Source organism: Hemiscyllium ocellatum, chromosome 8 (genome assembly GCF_020745735.1).
Source record: "Hemiscyllium ocellatum isolate sHemOce1 chromosome 8, sHemOce1.pat.X.cur, whole genome shotgun sequence".
Lineage (NCBI taxonomy): Eukaryota > Metazoa > Chordata > Chondrichthyes > Orectolobiformes > Hemiscylliidae > Hemiscyllium > Hemiscyllium ocellatum.
Window position 1 is genome coordinate 116,702,635 of NC_083408.1, and position 21,720 is coordinate 116,724,354.

A 21,720-nucleotide genomic window follows, 5' to 3' on the forward strand; every position below is an offset into this window, starting at 1 on the left:
ACACACCCCACACACACACATACACACACACACACCCACACAGAGACACACACCCACACACATCCCCACCCCCCCCACACACACTCTCACACCCACACTCCCCCACCCACACTCACACCCACACCCCCCACCCACACTCACACACACACCCATCCCGAGACACACCCACGCACAGAGACACACCCCACACACAGACACACACCCCACACATCACACACACACACCCACACAGAGACACACACCCACACACATCCCCACCCCCCACACACACACCCACACACACCCACACGCACTCTCACACCCACACACACCCACACCCCCCCACCTACATTCACACACATCCACACCCACACACACACACCCATCCCGATACACACCCACACACAGAGACAAAGACTGACACACACACCCCCATCCCTACACACACCCCCACCCCCCACACACACACCCTTACACACACCCCCAACCCCCCACACACAACCTCACCCCCACCCATACACAACCCTACACACACACCCCCACACACACACCCCACACACCCACCCCACCACACACCCACCCCCACAATTCCCCCACCCAACCCCAAACACACCCGCACCCACCCCCACCCCCCCACACACACCCACGCCCCCAGCCACACCCACGCCCCCCACACACACCCACCCACACCCACCTCACACACACACACCCACGCCCCCCCCACACACACACCCACGCCCCCCCACACACACAACCACGCCCACCCCACACACACACACCCACGCCCCCCCAGACACACACCCACGCCCCCCCACACAAACATACACCCACGCCCCCCCGACACAAACACACACCCATGCGGCCCCCACACACACCCATGCCCCCCACACAAACACACACCCACGCCCCCCACACAAACACACACCCACGCCCCCCACACACACACACAACCACGCCCCCCACACACACACACACCCACGCCCCCCCACACACACACACCCACGCCTCCCCCACACACACACACACCCACGCCCCCCACACACACACACCCACGCCCCCCCACACACACACACCCACGCCCCCCCACACACACACACCCACGCCCCCCACACACACACCCACGCCCCCCCACACACACACACACACCCCCACCTACATTCACACACAGCCACACCCACACACACACACCCATCCCGATACACACCCACACACAGAGACAAAGACTGACACACACACCCCCATCCCTACACACACCCCCACCCCCCACACACACACCCCCAACCCCCCACACACAACCTCACCCCCACCCATACACAACCCTACACACACACCCCCACACACACACCCCACACACCCACCCCACCACACACCCACCCCCACAATTCCCCCACCCAACCCCAAACACACCCGCACCCACCCCCACCCCCCCACACACACCCACGCCCCCAGCCACACCCACGCCCCCCACACACACCCACCCACACCCACCTCACACACACACACCCACGCCCCCCACACACACACACCCACGCCCCCCCACACACACAACCACGCCCCCCCCACACACACACACCCACGCCCCCCCAGACACACACCCATGCCCCCCCACACAAACATACACCCACGCCCCCCCGACACAAACACACACCCATGCGGCCCCCACACACACCCATGCCCCCCACACAAACACACACCCACGCCCCCCACACACACACAGAACCACGCCCCCCACACACACACACACCCACGCCCCCCCCCCACACACACACCCACGCCTCCCCCACACACACACACACACCCACGCCCCCCACACACACACACCCACGCCCCCCCACACACACACACCCACGCCCCCCCACACACACACCCACGCCCCCCCACACACACACACACCCACGCCCCCCACACACACACACCCACGCCCCCCACACACACACACCCATGCCCCCCCACACACACACCCACGCCCCCCCACACACACACACCCACGCCCCCCCACACACACACACCCACGCCCCCCACACACACACCCCCACGCCCCCCACACACACACACCACGCGCCATGCCCTTCACACACCCACGCCCCCACACACAAACACACACCCACGCCCTCCACACCCCCACGCCCCCCCACACACACACCCTTGCCCCCCCACACACACCCTTGCCCCCCCACACACACACACCCACGCCCCCCACACACACACACCCACGCCCCCACACAAACACACACCCACGCCCCCCCACACACACACACCCATGCCCCCCCACACACACCCACGCGCCCCCACACACACACACCCTTGCCCCCCCACACACACACACCCACGCCCCCCACACACACACCCTTGCCCCCCCACACACACACACCCACGCCCCCCACACACACACACCCACGCCCCCCACACACACACACCTATGCCCCCACACACACACCTACGCCCCCACACAAACACACACCCACGCCCCCCCACACACACCCACGCCCCCCCACACACACCCACGTGCCCCCACACACACACACCCTCGCCCCCCCACACACACACACCCTCGCCCCCCCACACACACACCCTCGCCCCCCCCACACACACACCCTCGCCCCCCCCACACACACACACCCACGCCCCCCCACACACACACCCCCACGCCCCCCACACACACACCCCCACGCCCCCCACACACACACCCCCACGCCCCCCACACACACACCCCCACGCCCCCCACACACACACACCCACGCCCCCACACACAAACACACACCCACGCCCTCCACACCCCCACGCCCCCCCCACACACACCCTTGCCCCCCCACACACACCCACGCCCCCCACACACACACACCCACGCCCCCCACACACACACCCACGCCCCCCACACACACACACCCACGCCCCCACACAAACACACCCACGCCCCCCAACACACACACACCCATGCCCCCCCACACACACACACCCTTGCCCCCCCCCACACACACACCCACGCCCCCCACACACACACACCCACGCCCCCCACACACACACACACACGCCCCCCACACACACACCTACGCCCCCACACACACACACCTACGCCCCCACACAAACACACACCCACGCCCCCCCACACACACACACCCACGCCCCCCCACACACACCCACGCCCCCCCACACACACCCACGTGCCCCCACACACACACACACCCTCGCCCCCCCACACACACACCCTCGCCCCCCACACACACACACCCCCACGCCCCCACCACACACACACCCACGCCGCCCCCACCACACACACACCCACGCCGCCCCCACACACACACCCCCACGCCCCCACACACACACCCCCACGCCCCCACACACACACCCCCACGCCCCCACACACACACACCCCCACGCTCCCACACACACACACCCCCACGCTCCCACACACACACACACCCCCACACACACACACCCTCGCCCCCCCCACACACACACGCCCCCACCACACACACACCCACGCCCCCCCTCACACACACCCCCACACACACACCCACGCCCCCACACACACACGCCCCCCCACACACACCCTTGCCCCCCCACACACACCCACGCCCCCCCCACACACACACACCCACGCCCCCCCCACACACACCCACGCCCCCCCACACACACACCCACGCCCCCCCACACACACACCCACGCCCCCCCACACACACACCCACGCCCCCCCACACACACCCACGCCCCCCCACACACACCCTCGCCCCCCACACAAACACACACACCCACACCCTCACACACCCGCACCCCCACCCACACACGCACCCCCACCCCCCCGCACCCACTCCCACCACACCCACACACGCACCCCACCCCCCACACCATACACGCACCCCCACACACACATACACACCCACCCCCCACCTCCCCCACAAACCAATGCAAACACACACTGCAGAGACGCACTGCCATATACACCATGACATCTACACAAACATATTCACATTCGTGTACAGTCATAGTATTCTTTATTATTTATCACAAGCTGAGTGCCCAGTCTCTCTCACTGCCATTGTGTTTGCACAGGGGCCCTGCACACTGTGATACACACATGTACACATAGACATGGCCATAGGGTCATACAACACGGATCATATTGTGTGACATTCAATGTCCAGTACACCCGGTGAAAGGTCATGAGGGTGTGGGGCCAGAGCAAAGGTAGCTCACTGCAGCTAGAGCCTGACCCTCCTGTGGGAAGATACAGGGACAGGGAGAGGAGATGATGGAAAGAAGGACAGAGAGAGAGAGAGAGAGAGAGAAAAAAGGGAGAGAGAAAGAGAGAGAGAGAGAGACACACACACACACACACACACACACAGAGAGAGACAAAGAGAGAGAAAGAAAGAGAGAGAGAGACAGAGAGACAGAGAGAGACAGAGTGTGCAAGAAAGGGAGAGAGAGACATACACAAAGAGACACAGAGACAGACACCACACACAAAGACACAGAGACAGAGGCTCAGAGAGAGAGACAGAGAGAGTCTCACACACAGAATGAGAGAGAAACACAGAGAGAGACAAAAAGGGGGAGAAACTCAGCGAGAGAAAAAGAGAGACATACTCAGACAGGGAGGGGTGGAGTGTGTAAAACAGGAGAGACTGAGAGAACATTTCACCGGGAGCTCACTCAGTAACCAGCTAAAGTGTAACAGGGAGATCAGATAAAGGAGAGGTGTCTCGGTAACCAGGAAGCTCAGCTACCTATCCTTCTGCAAAAGCTGCTTTAGATTCAGACACAAAGCAGGTTAGAGTGACATCAATCATTGACAACTGGCTTTATTTTTAGACCCAGGTTCTTTTATTTTTAATTCATTCATGGAATGTGAGCACTTCTAGCTGAGCTGGCATTTATTAGTTATTTTAGTTGCCCTGGACAAGCTGCCTTCCTGAGTGACTTTCTTGGAGATCATTTCAGAGAACATCTCTGGGACACCCCCACTGCCCTGTGGTTGAACATTTCAACTCCCCCTCCCATTCCGTCAAGGACATGCAGGTCCTGGGCCTCCTCCACCGCCTTACCACAGACACATGGAGGAGGAACGCCTCCCATTCCACCTTGGGACCCTGCAGCCACATGGGATAAATGTAGATTTCGACAGCTTCCTCATTCCCCCCCCCACAATATCCCTATCCCAAGCTTCTAACTCAGCACCGCCCTCCGGACCTATCCCTTTCTCCCTCACCTTCATCCACCTATTGCTTTCTCAGCTACCTTCCCCCCAACCCCACCCCCGTCCTATTTATCTCTCAGTCCCAGGCCCACAAGCCTCATTCCTGATGAAGGGCTTATGCCAGAAACTTCGAATTTCCTGCTTCTCGGATGCTGCCTGACCCTGCTGTACTTTTCCAGCACCACACTCTCGACTCTGATCTCCAGTATCTGCAGTCCTCACTTTCTGCTGGCTTCCGTATGTTGTAGGTTGACCCATAATACTGTTAGGGAGTGAGTTACAGCAATGCTGAAGGAATGGCGATGTATTTCCAAGTTGGGATAGTGAGTGACTCGGAGTGGAACGTGCTGAGGATGGTGTTCTTTTGTATCTGCTGCCCTTGTCCTTCTAGATGCTTGTGGGTTTGGAAGGTGCTGTCTAAGAATCTTTGGTGAATGTCTGCAGTGCATCTTGTAGATGGTACACACTGCTGCTACTGAGCATCGATGGTGGAGGGAGTGGATGTGATGTCAGTCAAGTGGGCTGTTTTGCTCTGGATGGTGTCAGGCTTGGTTAAGGTTGTTTCTTGTTGGAGATTGGTATTGGCTTGGCATTTGTGTGGCATGAACATGACTTGTCGGCCCAAGCCTGGATATTGTCCAGATCTTGTTGCATTTGAACATGGACTGCTTCAGTGTCTGAGCAGTTGCAATTGGTGCTGAACACTGTGCAATCATCGGAGAATATTGCCATTTCTGACCTTATGAAGGAAGGAAGATCCCTGACAAATCTGACCAACCTTCAAGTAATCAACATCCTCCTCTGATACTGTCTAAATACTGGTTTTGAAAGATCCGTGTCTTTTTATTTTCGAATCTTTTAAATCTGTAGGAGAAAGGGCTGTGTTTAACAGGCAGTGATTTACCAGGATGGCTGCAGCATTGTGCAGTGAGAGACATGACACTGATTGGAAACTCTGGTTTCTGTGGCTTCCTGCAATGAGCAGATAATCAGGAGCTATTTATATGTGAATCTAACTGTGTTCAACTAATAAACAGGTTTGAGCTGGAGAGACAGAGTGTGCAAGAGAGGGAGAGTGTGCGAGAGAGAGAGAGAGAGAGAGTGCAAGAGAGAGAGAGAGAGCGAGAGAGAGCGCGAGAGAGAGAGTGAGTGTGAGAGAGAGAGAGAGCGCGAGAGAGAGTGCGAGAGAGAGTGCGAGAGAGAGAGAGTGCGAGAGAGAGTGAGTGTGAGAGAGAGAGAGCGTGAGAGAGAGAGAGAGTAAATGTGAGAGAGAGAGAACGAGAGAGAGAGAGAGCGCGAGAGAGACAGAGTGCGAGAGATTGTATCTTGCTTTTCTCCCCAGCAGAAGCTGCCAGTTCTCTATAGTAAAAGAACTCAGGTTAAATCTCAAAGAAAGGTTCCCTTTCCTGCTGCAGTTGTTGTGGTGATAATCAGGGACATTTTCTAAGTGAATCAGTCACTGTTGCATAAAATCCTTACAATGTGGAAACAGGCTCTCTGGCCCAACAGGTTCATACTGACCCCTTGAAAAGTTACCCAACCAGACCCATTCCCCTACTACTCTACATTTACCCCAGACTAAAGCATCTAACCTACACATCCCTGAACACTACGGGGTGATTAGCGTGGCCAATTCATCTGACCTGCACATCTCTGGACTGTGGGAGGAAACCCACGCAGACACAGGGAGAATGTGCAAACTCCACATAGACAGGCACGCGATGTGGGAATCGAACATGGATCCCTGGTGCTGTGAGGCAAAAGTCCTAACCACTGAGCCACCGTGCCGCCCAATAATTACCTGGGTCATCTCTACTGCCCTTCTTGAACAAGAGCACAACATTTGCAATCCTCCAGTCCTCTGGTACTAAACCTGTAGACAATGATGACTCAAAGATCAAGGCCAAAGGCTCCAACATCTCCTCCCTAGCTTCCCAGAGAATTCTCAGATAAATCCCATCTGGCCCAGGGGACTTGTTTACTTTCAATCCTTCTAGAATTGATAATATCTTTTCCTTACTAACCTCGATCCTTTGTGGTCTAATATCCCCTATCTCATTCTTTTCCGTGACAATATTCTCCTTTTCTTGAGTGAAGAAAGATGAGGAATATTCTTTAGGCACCTCTCCCATCTCCACAGAATCCACACACAACTTCCCACTTCTGTCTTTGACTGGCCCTATTCCTACCCTAGTCATCCTTTTATTCCTCACATACCTATAGAAAGCTTTAGGGTTCTCCTTTATTCTATTCACTAAAGATGGCCCGTGTCCTCTCTTTGCTCTTCTTAACTCTCTCTTTAAATCTTTCCTAGCTGATCTGTAACTCTCCATCGCCTCATCTGAACCATCTTGCCTCATCAACACATAAGCCTCCTTCTTCCACTTAACAAGAGATGCAATTTCTGTAGTAAACCACGGTTCCCTTACCTTATCACTTCCTCCCTGCCTGACAGGGACATACCTATAAAGGACACACAATATCTCTTCCTTAAACCAGCTCCACATTTCCATTGTCCCCATCCCCTGCATTTTGCTGCCCAATTCTATGCATCCTAATTCTTGCCTAATCACATTAAAATTGCCCTTGCCCCATCAATAACCCTTGACCTGTGGAATGTACCAATCCCTTTCCATCGCTAAACTAAACCGAACTGAATTATAGTCACTCACCAAAGTGCTCACCTATAACTAAATCAAACACCTGGCCTGGTTCATTACCAAACACCAGACCCAGTGTGGCCTTCCCTCTTGTCGGCCCTTCAACATACTGCGTCAGGAAACCCTCCTGCACACGTTGGACAAAAACTGATCCATCCGTGTACTAGAGTTAGAGCATTTCCAGTCGATGTTGGGGAAGTTAAGTTCCCCATAATGACCACCCTGTTCCTTTCAATCCTACCCACAATTGTTTTGCCAATCCTCTCCTCTGCCTCCCTGGAACTCTGCGGAGGCCTATAAAAAAAAACTCTGAGCAGTGTGACCTCTCCTCTCCTGTTTCTAACCTCAGCCCACACTACCTCAGGAGACATGTCCTTGTCAAAAGTTCTTTCAGCCACCGTTATACTATCTTTGACTAACAAGACCACACCTCCCCCTCTTTTACAACCTTGCCTGTTCTTAATGAAAGATCTAAACCCTGGAACCTGCAACATCCATTCCTGTCCCTGCTCTATCCATGTCTCCAAAACGGCCACAACATTGAAGTAGGAGAAAGTGAGGACTGCAGATGCTGGAGATCAGAGCTGAAAATGTGTTGCTGGAAAAGCGCAGCAGGTCAGGCAGCATCCAAGGAGCAGGAAATTCGATGTTTCGAACATGAGCCCTTCTTCGGGAATCAACATCGAAGTCCCAGGTACCTATCCATGCTGCAAGCTCACCTACCTTATTTCAAATACTCCTAGCATTGAAATAGACACACTTCAAACCAGTTTGCTGTCTGCCAGCACATTCCTGTGACCCTGAAATCCTGTCCCTGTCCTTCCTACTCTCATCCCCCTGTGAACTGCAGCTACACCTCCAGTTCCCATCCCCCTGCTGAGCTAGTTTAAACCCACCCGAATAGCATCAGCAAATCTCCCCCCCAGGATATTAGTACCCCTCTGGTTCAAGTGAAGACTGCCCAGCTTGTACAAGTCCCACCTTCCCCAGAATGAGCCCCAGTTATCCATATATCCAAAACACTCCCTCCTGCACCATCCTTGCACCCATGTGTTCAGCTGATATCTCTCCCTATTCCTTGCCTCGCTATCACGTGGCACGCGCAACAAACCAGAGATAACAACTCTGTTCTAGTGCTCAGCTTCCACCCTAGCTCCCTGAAATCCTGCCTTACATCCCTATCCCTCTTTCTACCTTATGTCCTTGGTACCTACATGAACAACGACTTGATGCTGGTCACCGTCTCCCTTCAGGACCCCAAAGATACGATCCGAGACATCACGGACCCTGGCACCTGGGAGGCAACACACCAACCGCGAGTCTCGTTCATTCCCAACAAACCTTCTATCTGAGCCTCTAACTATTGAGTCCTCAATGACTAACACTCTCCTCCTTTCCCTCCTTCCCTTCTGTGCAACAGGGACAGGCTCTGTGCCAGAGACCTGGGCCCCACTGCATACCCCTGGTAAGTCGCTCCCCTCTCCCTCCCCAACAGTATCTAAAACGGTATACTTGTTTCTCAGGGGAATGACCACAGGGGATCCCAGCACTGACTGTTTTCCCCCTTTGAACAGTTAGCCAGCTTTCTTCATGCCTCAAAGTAACTGCTTCCCTCTAACTCCTATCTCACTGTCTATGTCTTACAAACAAGCGGAAGCCTCCAGAGAAAGACAACTAAACAGCAAGGGCCTGGCTGGCTGAAGGCGGATTATCGCAACATCAATATTAGCAAACAAAGATCACGGATCTTATTTTCCAGTTTTTCTGGATAGTCACCTCCTGTTGCAGGGTCGGTCACTCACCTGCTGCTCTGCAAGCTTTTTCTCAATTTCCTGATCATCGCAGATGTTGTAGATGACGGGTTTGGAGAGCTCCGACTCGATGCGAGAGAGCCAGGTCCTCAGGTTACTCATCTCCCTGTCCAGGAGCTGCTCAGAGCACAGAGTGTCCTTCAACTTCTTCACCCTGAGGGGGGAGGGAGGGGGTCAGATATTCAAATGAGGGAATGGGATTTCCTGTCACTCCCTGAACTCCAGGGATTCGAGTGGGCCAGAGATAACAACTAGTGAATATTTTATATCAATGTACATTAGAAGGCCATTCAGCACATCATGATTTTGCAAGCCCTGTGAAAGAGCAGTTCAGTTAGACGCATTGCCTTGTTTTTTTCCCCATGGCTGTACAAATCTCTCCAATTCTCTTAAAATTTTGAGTAAATTGGTTTCACCTGCTTGAACGCTGAATCTTAACGACACAGTAGTAAGTTAAGTTCTTGACTTCCCTTTGCATATTTTCACAATCGCCTCAAATCTGTCTCCTGTAGTGTCTGACACTGCAGAATACTAGAAATAGTAGGAGGCCATTCAGCCCCTTCAGGCTGGTTCACCATTCAATAAACCCATCGCTGTTCTTCACCTTTCCCACAGTGTCTCCATGGCAGGGTGCTCACTCCTCATTTGCTCTGTCAAAACTACTTGCAATTTGAAACCCCTCTGCTAAATCTCCCTTTAAACTCCTCTGTTGTCAGGGTAACAATCCCAGCTTGTCTGATTTCCCCAATAACAGAGTCCCTCATCCCTGGCCCAATCCTGGTAAATTCAACTCTGCACCCTCTCCAAACCCTAACATCCCTGCAGAAATGCAGGGCCCAGAACTGGACACCATTACCCTGTAAGGCAGACAGAGTACAATTCTCTCCTCGGTCCCCACCAGCACACAAGTGTACACATTCACCAAGGGGGGGTGAGCTGGGGGGGGGGGGGGGTTGAAGCCCTTAATCCTCTCCCCAACCAGCTCCCTGCTTTGCCAGGGCCCAGGCTGCTGCTGTCCTATTGGGAACAGCAACCAGGAGAGGGAGAGAGTTGAAAGTCAGAGACACACACACACACAGAAAGAGGTTGTTGGGGGTAAGTGGGAATGTGGAGTAAGCAGATCTGCAATGATCTTATCAAATGGGAGAGCTGATGTGAGAGTGATCTATTCCTGCTCCTAAACGGTATGAGCATAGAGCAGTGCCTGAGCCTGGTGCACTCTTACCTGGTGCATCCAGGCTAGGTTCAGGTACGTTTGCTGACTGTAATGCAGGATTGCCTGGATTTGGCTGAGTGAAGCAGCTCTTTGTGAAAGGGTCGCTCACGGAGCTTTCCTCGCTGCAGTTTACTGGGCCAGTCCTTCCTGCTCTGAGTCAGGAGCTTGTCCGCTCAAACCTGACTGAGCATCAACATCGGGGTGCTACCTGACTGACGGGGCAGCGCACATGGAGGGGTCAAGCAGATGTCACATTAAACCATAGCTCCAACTGCCTATCAGTTCAACAGTAAAAAACTCCAACAGCATTATTTCAAGAAATAGATTTCTTGCTTCATCCTGACCAAGATATATCCCTCCACAAAGAGCAGCTCCTCCCATGAAGACACTGCCTAACCTACTTTGGCATTCTCCAGATATCCCACTCCCCTCAAACTGATCCCAACCACCATCCGTGTAACAAACACACACGTGCACGTACACGCACAGTCAGCAAATCATTCCTTTCGACAATACCAAGCCTTGCAGAAAATCAACCTTCATCCACATACGAACTTCCTCTTTGGTCCATGCAGCAGTCTGACATAAATCGAAGAAAAAGCATCCCACCGTGGTTTGTTGCAGTATTCCTGGGGATGCTCTCAACTCCCTCCCTGGGATATTCGGGATTGTTGGAGCTGTAATACCCTCCACCCAGAAATGACCTTTCATCGGCTCAGAGACAGGCAGCTGGGAGGAACAGGGACAATGCCAGTCATGTCGAGAGCTGTTTGTTCACATCCTTTAGAGTCAGCGCTCTGATCCCAGTGTTTATGTAAAAACACACACACACAGACACACACACAGACACAAATGTACAGACATACAGAGTCTCCACACACACACACACACACACACACACAGGCACACACACAATAGTACGCCTGCAGCAGAATGAAATCACTGTTCACTCCAGCTGATTTGAGCATTGTGTGTGTGAAGTGATGACATTATAAAAACACAGCTCCCTGCTAAATACGGGATCCTGCTTCACAGGATCTCTCTGGGCTCTAGACTCAAATATAACCAGCAGATGCCTACCTGAAGAATCGGCAGCGTGCTGCATGTCCAAGGTGAGGGAGAGAAGGAGAGAGAGAGAGAGGGAGAGGCCTCACCTATCAAAGCAGACTCGACCCTACAATCTACAATCTACGTGCACACAACACTGCACAAGGCAAATGGTTCTCCCCCAACCCCCTCGATTTCCCCTCCTCCAGCCCAGATTGCACCACCTGCCCCTCCCCCCACTCTCAGGTTTCACTGGAATTTCAAAGGGTACCAGATGCCAATTGTCAGGGGAGGGAGCCACAAAATCACCTCCAGACACTTGTAAACAGACTGTGAGGCGGTCAGCGAAATGCTGGGACAATGGAGCTAACTCGCCTGGCAGCATGCAGAGAGACTGGGCCCCAGCCTGAACCAGTTCCACAGCAAACAGCTGATCCCAGTGAGTGTCAGTCACGCGTCCCTGCACAATGTAACACAATTCAGCTCCATCACTGCAAACAACACATTCCCCGAGAGAAAGCTCACACACACACACAACGACGCGCAGCGTCTGTCTCCACACAGAGCAACACAGCACACATACAGGTCAGTCACCTACTGAACCCGGATGACTTTCACACCCCTGGTATTCCTCCCGCACCCTGCATTCCTATCTCAACCCAGAGCTCTGTAAATATTACAAACAAAAACAGAAGTTGCTGGAAAAGCTCAGCAGGTCTGGCAGCATCTGTGAAGAGATATCAGAGTTAGTGTTTTGGGTCCAATGACCCTTCCTCAGACTGCTCCTACTTCAGAACAGGTCACCGGACCTGAAATGTTAACTTTAATTCCTCTTCACAGATACTGCCAGACCTGCTGAGCTTTTCCAGCAACTTCTGGTTTCATTTCTGATTTACAGCATCTGCAGTTCTTATGGGATTTTACTGGCCTGTAAATATTTTCTGCTTCTCTTGAGAATCTAGATCAGAGCTACTCGCTGTGTGATTCCCTCTAATCGCTGTCAATCTCTGTCCAACCTTCTGCCCCAGTGACTCCACCAAAGCATCTCCAAACTCTTAAGCAGCATTTCCATTTCCCCTCACAATCTTATCTGTTTATCACAAAATCGTTATAGTGCAGGAGACTATTCAGTCCATTGTGTCTGCACTCGCGATATTATCTAGTTTTCCTTGTTTTGCTACTACCAATCCTAACTTTCTAGCGTTGGCAAATAGAATTAAGGAGAATCCAAAGGTTTTTTACAAGCACATTAAAGGACAAATGGGTAACAGGGAGAGAATAGGGCCCCTCAAAGATCAGCAAGGCGGCCTTTGTGTGGAGCCACAGAAAATGGGGGAGATACTAAATGAATATTTTGCATCATTATTTACTGTGGAAAAGGAGATGGAAGATATAGACTGTAGGGAAATAGATGGTGACATCTTGCAAAATGTCCAGATTACAGAGGAGGAAGTGCTGGATGTCTTGAAACTGATAAAGGTGGATAAATCCCCAGGACCTGATCAGGTGTATCTGAGAACTCTGTGGGAAGCGAGAGAAGTGATTGCTAGGCCTCTTACTGAGATATTTGTATCATCGATAGTCACAGGTGAGGTGCCGGAAGACTGGAAGTGAGTAAACGAGGTGTCACTGTTTAAGAAGGGCGATGAAGACAAGCCAGGGAACTATAGACCAGTGAGCCTGACCTCGGTGATGGGCAAGTTGTTGGAGGGAATCCTGAGGGACAGGATGTACGTGTATTTGGAAAGGCAAGGACTGATTAGGGATAGTCAACATGGCTTTGTGCATGGGAAATCATGTCTCACAAACTTGATTGATTTGGAGATGCCGGTGTTGGACTGGGGTGTACAAAATTAAAAATCACACAACACCAGGTTATAGTCCAACAGGTTTATTTGGAAGCACACTAGCTTTCGGAGCAACGCTCCTTCATCAGGTGATAGTGGAGGGCTCAATCCTAACACAGAATTTATAGCAAAAATTTACAGTGTGATGTAACTGAAATTATAATTTCAATGTATAATTTCAGTTGTCACCTAATGATGAAGGAGCGTCGCTCTGAAAGCTAGTGTGCTTCCAATTAAACCTGTTGGACTATAACCTGGTGTTGTGTGATTTTTAAACTTGATTGAGTTTTTTGAAGAAGTAACAAAGAAGATTGATGAGGGCAGAGCAGTAGATGTGATGTAAATGGACTTCAGTAAGGTGCTCAACAAGGTTCCCCATGGGAGACTGATTAGCAAGGTTGGATCTCATGGAATACAGGGAGAACTAGCCATTTGGATACAGAACTGGTTCAAAGGTAGAAGACAGAGGGTGGTGGTGGAGGGTTGTTTTTCAGACTGGAGGCCTGTGACCAGTGGAGTGCCACAAGGATCGGTGCTGGGTCCTCTACTTTTTGTCATTTATATAAATGATCTGGATGCGAGCATAAGAGGTACAGTTACCAAGTTTGCAGATGACACCAAAATTGGAGGTTTAGTGGACAGCGAAGATGGTTATCTCAGATGACAACAGGATCTTGACCAGATGGGCCAATGGGCTGAGAAGTGGCAGGTGGAGTTTAATTCAGATAAATGCGAGGTGCTGCATTTCGGGAAAGCAAATCTTAGCAGGACTTATACACTTAATGGTAAGGTCCTAGGGAGTGTTGCTGAACAAAGAGACCTTGGAGTACAGGTTCATAGCTCCTTGAAAGTGGAGTCGCAAGTAGATAGGATAGTGAAGGAGGTGTTTGGTATGCTTTCCTTTATTGGTCAGAGTATTGAGTACAGGAGTTGGGAGGTCATGTTGCAGCTGTACAGGACATTGGTTAGGCCACTGTTGGAATATTGCGTGCAATTCTGGTCTCCTTCCTGTCGGAAAGATGTTGTGAAATTTGAAAGGGTTCAGAAAAGATTTACAAGGATGTTGCCAGGGGTGGAGGATTTGAGCTACAGGGAGAGGCTGAACAGGCTGGGGCTGTTTTCCCTGGAGCGTTGGAGGCTGAGGGGTGACCTTATAGAGGTTTATAAAATTATGAGGGGCATGGATAGGATAAATAGGCAAAGTCTTTTCCCTGGAGTCGGGGAGTCTAGAACTAGAGGGCATAGGTTTAGGGTGAGAGGGGAAAGATATAAAAGAGACCTAAGGGGCAACGTTTTCACACAGAGGGTGGTACGTCTATGGAATGAGCTGCCAGAGGAAGTGGTGGAGGCTGGTACAATTACAAGGTTTAAAAGGCATTTGGATGGGTATATGAACAGGAAGGGTTTGGAGGGATATGGGCTGGGTGCTGGCAGTGGGACTAGATTGGTTTGGGATATCTGGTTGGCATGGACGGGTTGAAGGGTCTGTTTCCATGATGTACATCTCTATGACTCTATAACAGCTACTGCATGTCCTTGATAAGTATGTACCTGTCAGGCAGGGAGGAAGTGGTTGAGCAAATTGAATCTCTTGTCAAGAGGAAGAAGGAGGCTTATGCAAAGATGAGACAAGACGACTCAGTTAGGGTGCTTGAGAGTTACAAGATAGCCAGGAAGGACCGAAAGAGAGAGTTAAGAAGAGCCATGGATGAACATGAGAATGTTTGGGAAGTAGGATCAAGGAAAATCCCAAAGCTTTCTATCAGTATATCAGGAGTAAAAAAATGACTAGAGTAAGATTAGAGCCAGTCAAGGACAGTAGTGGGAAGTTGTGCTTGCAGTATGAGCAAATAGGAAAGGCAGTAAATGAATAGTTTTTGTCAGTATTCATACTAGAGAAAGACAATGTTGTCGAGGAGGATACTGAGATACAGGCTATTAGACTAGACAGGATTGAGGTTCATAAGGAGGAGGTGTTAGCAATTTTGGAAAGTATGAAAACAGATAAGTCCCCTGGGCCAGATGGGATTTATCCCAGGATTCTCTGAGAAGCCAGGGAGGAGATTGCAGAGCCTTTGGCTTTGATCTTTATATCGTCATTGTCTACAGGAATAGTGCCTGAAGACTGGAGGATAGCAAATGTTGTTCCCTTGTTCAAGAAGGGGAGACAACCTTCGTAATTATAGACCAGTGAGCCTTACTTCAGTTGTCAGTAAAGTGTTGGAAAAGGTTATAAAGAGACAGGATTTATAATAATCTAGAGAGGAATAATTTGATTACGGATAGTCAACATGGTTTTGTGAAGGGTAGGACGTGCCTCACAAACTTTACTGACTTCTTTGAGATGGTGACCAAACAGGTGGATGAGGGTAAAGTGGTTGATGTGGTGTATATGGATTTCAGTAAGGGGTTTGATAAGGTTCCCCACGGTAGGCTATTGCACAAAATACAGAGACATGGGATTGAGGGGGATTTAGCAGCTTGGATCAGAAATTGGTGAGCTGAAAGGACACAGAGGGTGGTGGTTGATGGGAAATGTTCATCCTGGAGTCCAGTTACCAGTGGTGTACCGCAAGGATCTGTTTTGGGGCCACTGCTGTTTGTCATTTTTATAAATGACCTGGATGAGGGCGTAGAAGGATGGGTTAGTAAATTTGCAGATGACACGAAGGTCAGTGGAGTGTGAACAGTGCAGAAGGATGTTGCAGGTTACAGAGGGACATAGATAAGCTGCAGAGCTGGGCTGAGAGGTGGCAAATGGAGGTTAATGTGGAAAAGTGTGAGGTGATTCACTTTGGAAGGAGCAACAGGAATGCAGAGTCCTGGACTAATGGTAAGATTCTTGGAAGTGTGCATGAGCAGAGAGATCTCGGTGTCCATGTACACAGATCCCTAAAAGTTGCCACCCAGGTTGATAGCTTTGATAAGAAGGCATACGCTGTGTAAGCTTTTATTGGTAGAGGGATTGAGTTTCAGAGCCATGAGGTTATGCTGTAGCTGTACAAAACTCTGGTGCAGCCGCACTTGGAGGATTGCGTACAGTTCTGGTCACCGCATTATAGGAAGGATGTGGAAGCTTTGGAAAGGGCGCAGAGGAGATTTACTAGAATGTTGCCTGGTATGGAGGGAATGACTTTATAGAGGTTTACAAAATTATGAGGGGCATGGATAGGGTAAATAAACAAAGTCTTTTCCCTGTGGTCGGAGAGTCCAGAACTTGAGGGCATATGTTTAGAGTCAGAGGGGAAAGATATAAAAGAGACCTAAGGGGCAACTTTTTCACACAGAGGGTGGTACGTGTATGGAATAAGCTGCCAGAGGAAGTGGTGGAGGCTGGTACAATTACAACATTTATGAGGCATTTGGATGAGAATATAAATAGGAAGGGTTTGGAGGGATATGGGCTGGGTGCTGGCAGGTGGGACTAGATTGGGTTGGGATATCTGGTCGGCATGGACGGGTTGGACCAAAGGGTCTCTTTCCATGCTGTGCATCTGTATGACCTGAGGCTGTTTTCGTTTGAAAGAAGGTTGAAAGGTGACTTAATTGAGACATGTAAGATAATCAGAGGGTTAGACAGGGTGGACAATGAGAGCATTTTTCCTCGGATGGTGGTGGCTAGCACGAGGGGACAGAGCTTTAAATTGAGGAGTGATAGATATCGGACAGATGTCAGAGGTAGTTTCTTTACTCAGAGAGTAGTAAGGGCACTGCCGGTAACAGTAAGGCCAACTTTAAGGCCTGTGGTAGGCATCACAGAGACGTGGTTACAGGGGGGGTCAGGACTGGCAGTTAAACCTCCAAGGATTTTCAACTTATTGAAAAGACAGGGAGGTGGGCAGAGGGGGTGGGGTTGCCTTGTTAGTTAAGAACAAAATTAAATCTATGGTGTCGGATGATGTGGAGTCTGTGTGGGTGGAATTGAGGAACCACAAAGGCAAAAAAACCACAATGGGAGTTATGTACAGACCTCCTAACAGTGGTCAGGGCCAGGGCGCAACATGTATCAGGAAATAGAGAAGGCATGTCAGAAAGGCAAGGTCACGGAGATCATGGGAGACTTCAATATGCAGGTGGACTGGGTAAATAATGTTGCCAGTGGATCCAAAGAAAGGGAATCCATGGAATGCTTACAGGATGGCTTTTTGGAACAGCTTGTCATGGAGCCCACAAGGGAGCAGGCTACTCTGGATCTAGTGCTATGTAATGAACCAGGCTTAATAAAAAATCTTAAAGTAAGGGAACCCTTAGGAAGCAGCGATCATAATATGGTAGAGTTCAGTCTGCAGTTTGAAAGAGAGAAGGCAAAATTGGATGTAATGGTGTTACAGTTAAATAAAGGTAATTATGAGGGCATGAGAGAGGAACTGACGAAAATAGACTGGAAGCAGAGCCTAGCGGGGAAGACAGTAAAGCAAAAATGGCAGGAGTTTGTGGGTATAATTGAGGAGACTGTACAGAGGTTCATCCCCAAGAAAAGAAAGATTATTCGTGGAGGGATTAAAATTAAAGGGGGTCAATTCAGAACAGAAATGCGGAGACATTTCTTCAGCCAGAGAGTAGTGGGCCTGTGGAATTCATTGCCGCAGAGTGCAGTGGAGGCCGGGACGCTAAATGTCTTCAAGGCAGAGATTGATAAATTCTTGATGTCTCAAGGAATTAGGGGCTACAGGGAGAATGCTGGTCAGTGGAGCTGAAATGCCCATCAGCCATGATTGAATGGCAGAGTGGACTCGATGGGCCGAATGGCCTTACTTCCACTCCTGTGTCTTATGGTCTTATGGTTTGTGCAACATTGAGGGCTAAAGGGCCTGTACTGCGCTGGAATATTCTATGTTCTATGTAAGTTTGACTTATTTGATACTGCTGTTGAAGACTGGAAAGAATTTGAGAGTTTTTCCTGAGCAAATGAAAAGCAAAGAAGTTTAAAAGAGATGTGCAAGGCAAGTTCTTCACACACAGGGTGGTGAGTATCTGGAACATGCTGCCGGGGTGGGGGTGGAAGCAGACACAATAGCTGCATTCAAGAAGCACCTGGATGTATACATGAATAGGACGGGAATAGAGGGATACTGATCCTGTAAGTGAAGGCAGTTTTAGTATAGAAGGGCAAAATGTGTCAGTGCAGGCTTGGGGGGGGGAGGGGGGGGGGAAGGGCCTGTTCATGTGCTTCCTTCTTCTAATAAGTAATTCGCCTGACAGCTTGTGGACCCACAGCTTTTTCAGTTATTAGGAGCCTCACTGTCCCTGAGGCAGCAGATACTAAAATGTTTCAAGAGTTGACTGATTTTGTTCAACTCCAAGCCTCTTCTAGTTCTGAGACGCTATCAGATTTCTTCTGCAGTTTGACTTCCGGGGAAATCTGTATCGGGAGTTTGGACAAAGGTTACGATGACTGGCAGAGGCATGTGACTTTGGGCTATCCCTGAATGAAATGCTGAGACACCATTTGGTATGTGGGGTCAATGATGTAACTATGCAAAGGTGCCTACGAGCTGAAACCCAACTGAACTTCAAACTGGCACTACCATTAGGAAGTGTGACAAGTGGAGCACGTGTGCTGTACAGTATCCTGATGGAAGGGGACATCCTCACCTGTCCAAACAGAACTACAGGGCATAGGTTTTAGGTGAGAAGAGAAAGATATAAAAGGGATCCAAGGGGCAACTTTTTCACACAGAGGGTGGTGCGTGTATGGAATGAGCTGCCAGAGGAAGTGGTGGAGGCTGGTGCAACATTTAAAAGGCATTTGGATGGGTACATGAATACAGCTGCAAATGTGTTGCTGGTCAAAGCACAGCAGGTTAGGCAGCATCTCAGGAATAGAGAATTCGACGTTTCGAGCATAAGCCCTTCATCAGGAATAAGAGAGAGAGAGCCAAGCCGGCTGAGATAAAAGGTAGGGAGGAGGGACTAGGGGGAGGGGCGATGGAGGTGGGATAGGTGGAAGGAGGTCAAGGTGAGGGTGATAGGCCGGAGTGGGGTGGGGGCGGAGAGGTCAGGAAGAGGATTGCAGGTTAGGAGGGCGGTGCTGAGTTGAGGGAACCGACTGAGACAAGGTGGGGGGAGGGGAAATGAGGAAGCTGGAGAAATCTGAATTCATACCTTGTGGTTGGAGGGTTCCCAGGCGGAAGATGAGGCGCTCCTCCTCCAGCCGTCGTGTAGTTGTGTTCTGCCGGTGGAGGAGTCCAAGGACCTGCATGTCCTCGGTGGAGTGGGAGGGGGAGTTAAAGTGTTGAGCCACGGGGTGATTGGGTTGGTTGGTCCGGGCGGCCCAGAGGTGTTCTCTGAAGCGTTCCGCAAGTAAGCGGCCTGTCTCATTCACCCCGTGGCTCAACACTTTAACTCCCCCTCCCACTCCACCGAGGACATGCAGGTCCTTGGACTCCTCCACCGGCAGAACACAACTACACGACGGCTGGAGGAGGAGCGCCTCATCTTCCGCCTGGGAACCCTCCAACCACAAGGTATGAATTCAGATTTCTCCAGCTTCCTCATTTCCCCTCCCCCCACCTTGTCTCAGTCGGTTCCCTCAACTCAGCACCGCCCTCCTAACCTGCAATCCTCTTCCTGACCTCTCCGCCCCCACCCCACTCCGGCCTATCACCCTCACCTTGACCTCCTTCCACCTATCCCACCTCCATCGCCCCTCCCCCTAGTCCCTCCTCCCTACCTTTTATCTCAGCCTGCTTGGCTCTCTCTCTCTTATTCCTGATGAAGGGCTTATGCTCGAAACGTCGAATTCTCTATTCCTGAGATGCTGCCTAACCTGCTGTGCTTTGACCAGCAACACATTTGCAGCTGTGATCTCCAGCATCTGCAGACCTCATTTTTTACTGGGTACATGAATAGGAAGGGTTTAGATCAGAGTGGTGCTGGAAAAGCACAGCAGGTCAGGCAGCATCTGAGGAGCATAACCCTTCATCAGGAAAGGGCTTCACAGAGGGTTGAATGGTAAGAACCCATTCAGCTGCCTTTCAGATTGAGGGCCCTAGCTGATGTCTCCATTTGTTCCTTTGTGCTGACTTTCAGTTATTTTCATTCCTGATTTTTGTCTCTAAAAAGAGTTCCATGTTTGTCTGGAGTTGTTGTTAGTGATTTTAAGAGATTGAGAGATATTTAGGGGTGAGTAACAGCCTCCATCCTTTGACACCACCCTCATATCTAACAAGGATTGATAGGTTACCATCAGAATCTCCACAATTTCTAGCCTGCTCTCCAATTAGCCCCTGATTCTTAAGTTAGGTTGAAATTTTTCCTGACCTATAGTCATACTGTCTACAGCTAGAATGTAACTTTGTTTTTCATTTCTCTGTTCTCTAACTATAGATTGTACCTAGGTACTCTGTACCTAAAACAATGCCCTAACTGGTGACTTATAAACTTTTCACTACACTCATTTGAGTGCATGTGACAATAAAATTAATGCCATTCAGAATTAGGCCACTTAGTTTATCTGCTTCAATGAGATCATGGCTGATCCTGATCATCCTCAACTCCATGTTTCTGCCTTTCTCCCCTAATCCTCGACTCCCTTCCGGATTACAAATCTGTCGGTCTCAGCTTTGAATATACGAACTGACCCACCATCGACAGCCTTTCCCTCAGCACTCTGAGACACAGCCGTCCAGACCAAGTGAGTTCTTTGAGCTACGCCAACATTAAGTTGACCCCTTTACCAATCTTTATTCTATTCAAAGCATAACTCCCCTCCAGCCTCCTTATCTCCGTGAAGTTCTTACTTTTGACCTCAGTCACACCCTCCGTCTCCTTGTCCCCAATCAGTCCCACTTTTCTCTAACTCCTCTTTGTTATTCAAGTGTCTACTAAATAGCTTTGTCTTTCATTTTGTAATTGTTTTTATTCACTCATGAGATGTAGGAATCTCTGGCCAGTCCATCCCTAACTGTCCTGCAGAGGGTGGGAGTGAGCTGCCTTCTTGAAATATTGTAGTCCTTGTTGA

General features: G+C 50.7%; 1 protein-coding gene across 4 annotated transcripts in view; it reads right to left on the reverse strand.

Annotated features, from left to right (window-relative positions):
• The window catches only part of LOC132818445 (nesprin-2-like), a 311,316-nt gene that overhangs the window by 57,028 nt on the left and 232,568 nt on the right, over positions 1-21,720 (reverse strand). For all 4 annotated transcript variants that reach the window (XM_060829512.1, XM_060829513.1, XM_060829511.1 and 1 more), the window contains one exon: positions 9,639-9,801. In XM_060829512.1, coding sequence (XP_060685495.1) covers positions 9,639-9,801 — 163 coding nt within the window. The remainder of the gene's footprint in view (positions 1-9,638; positions 9,802-21,720) is intronic.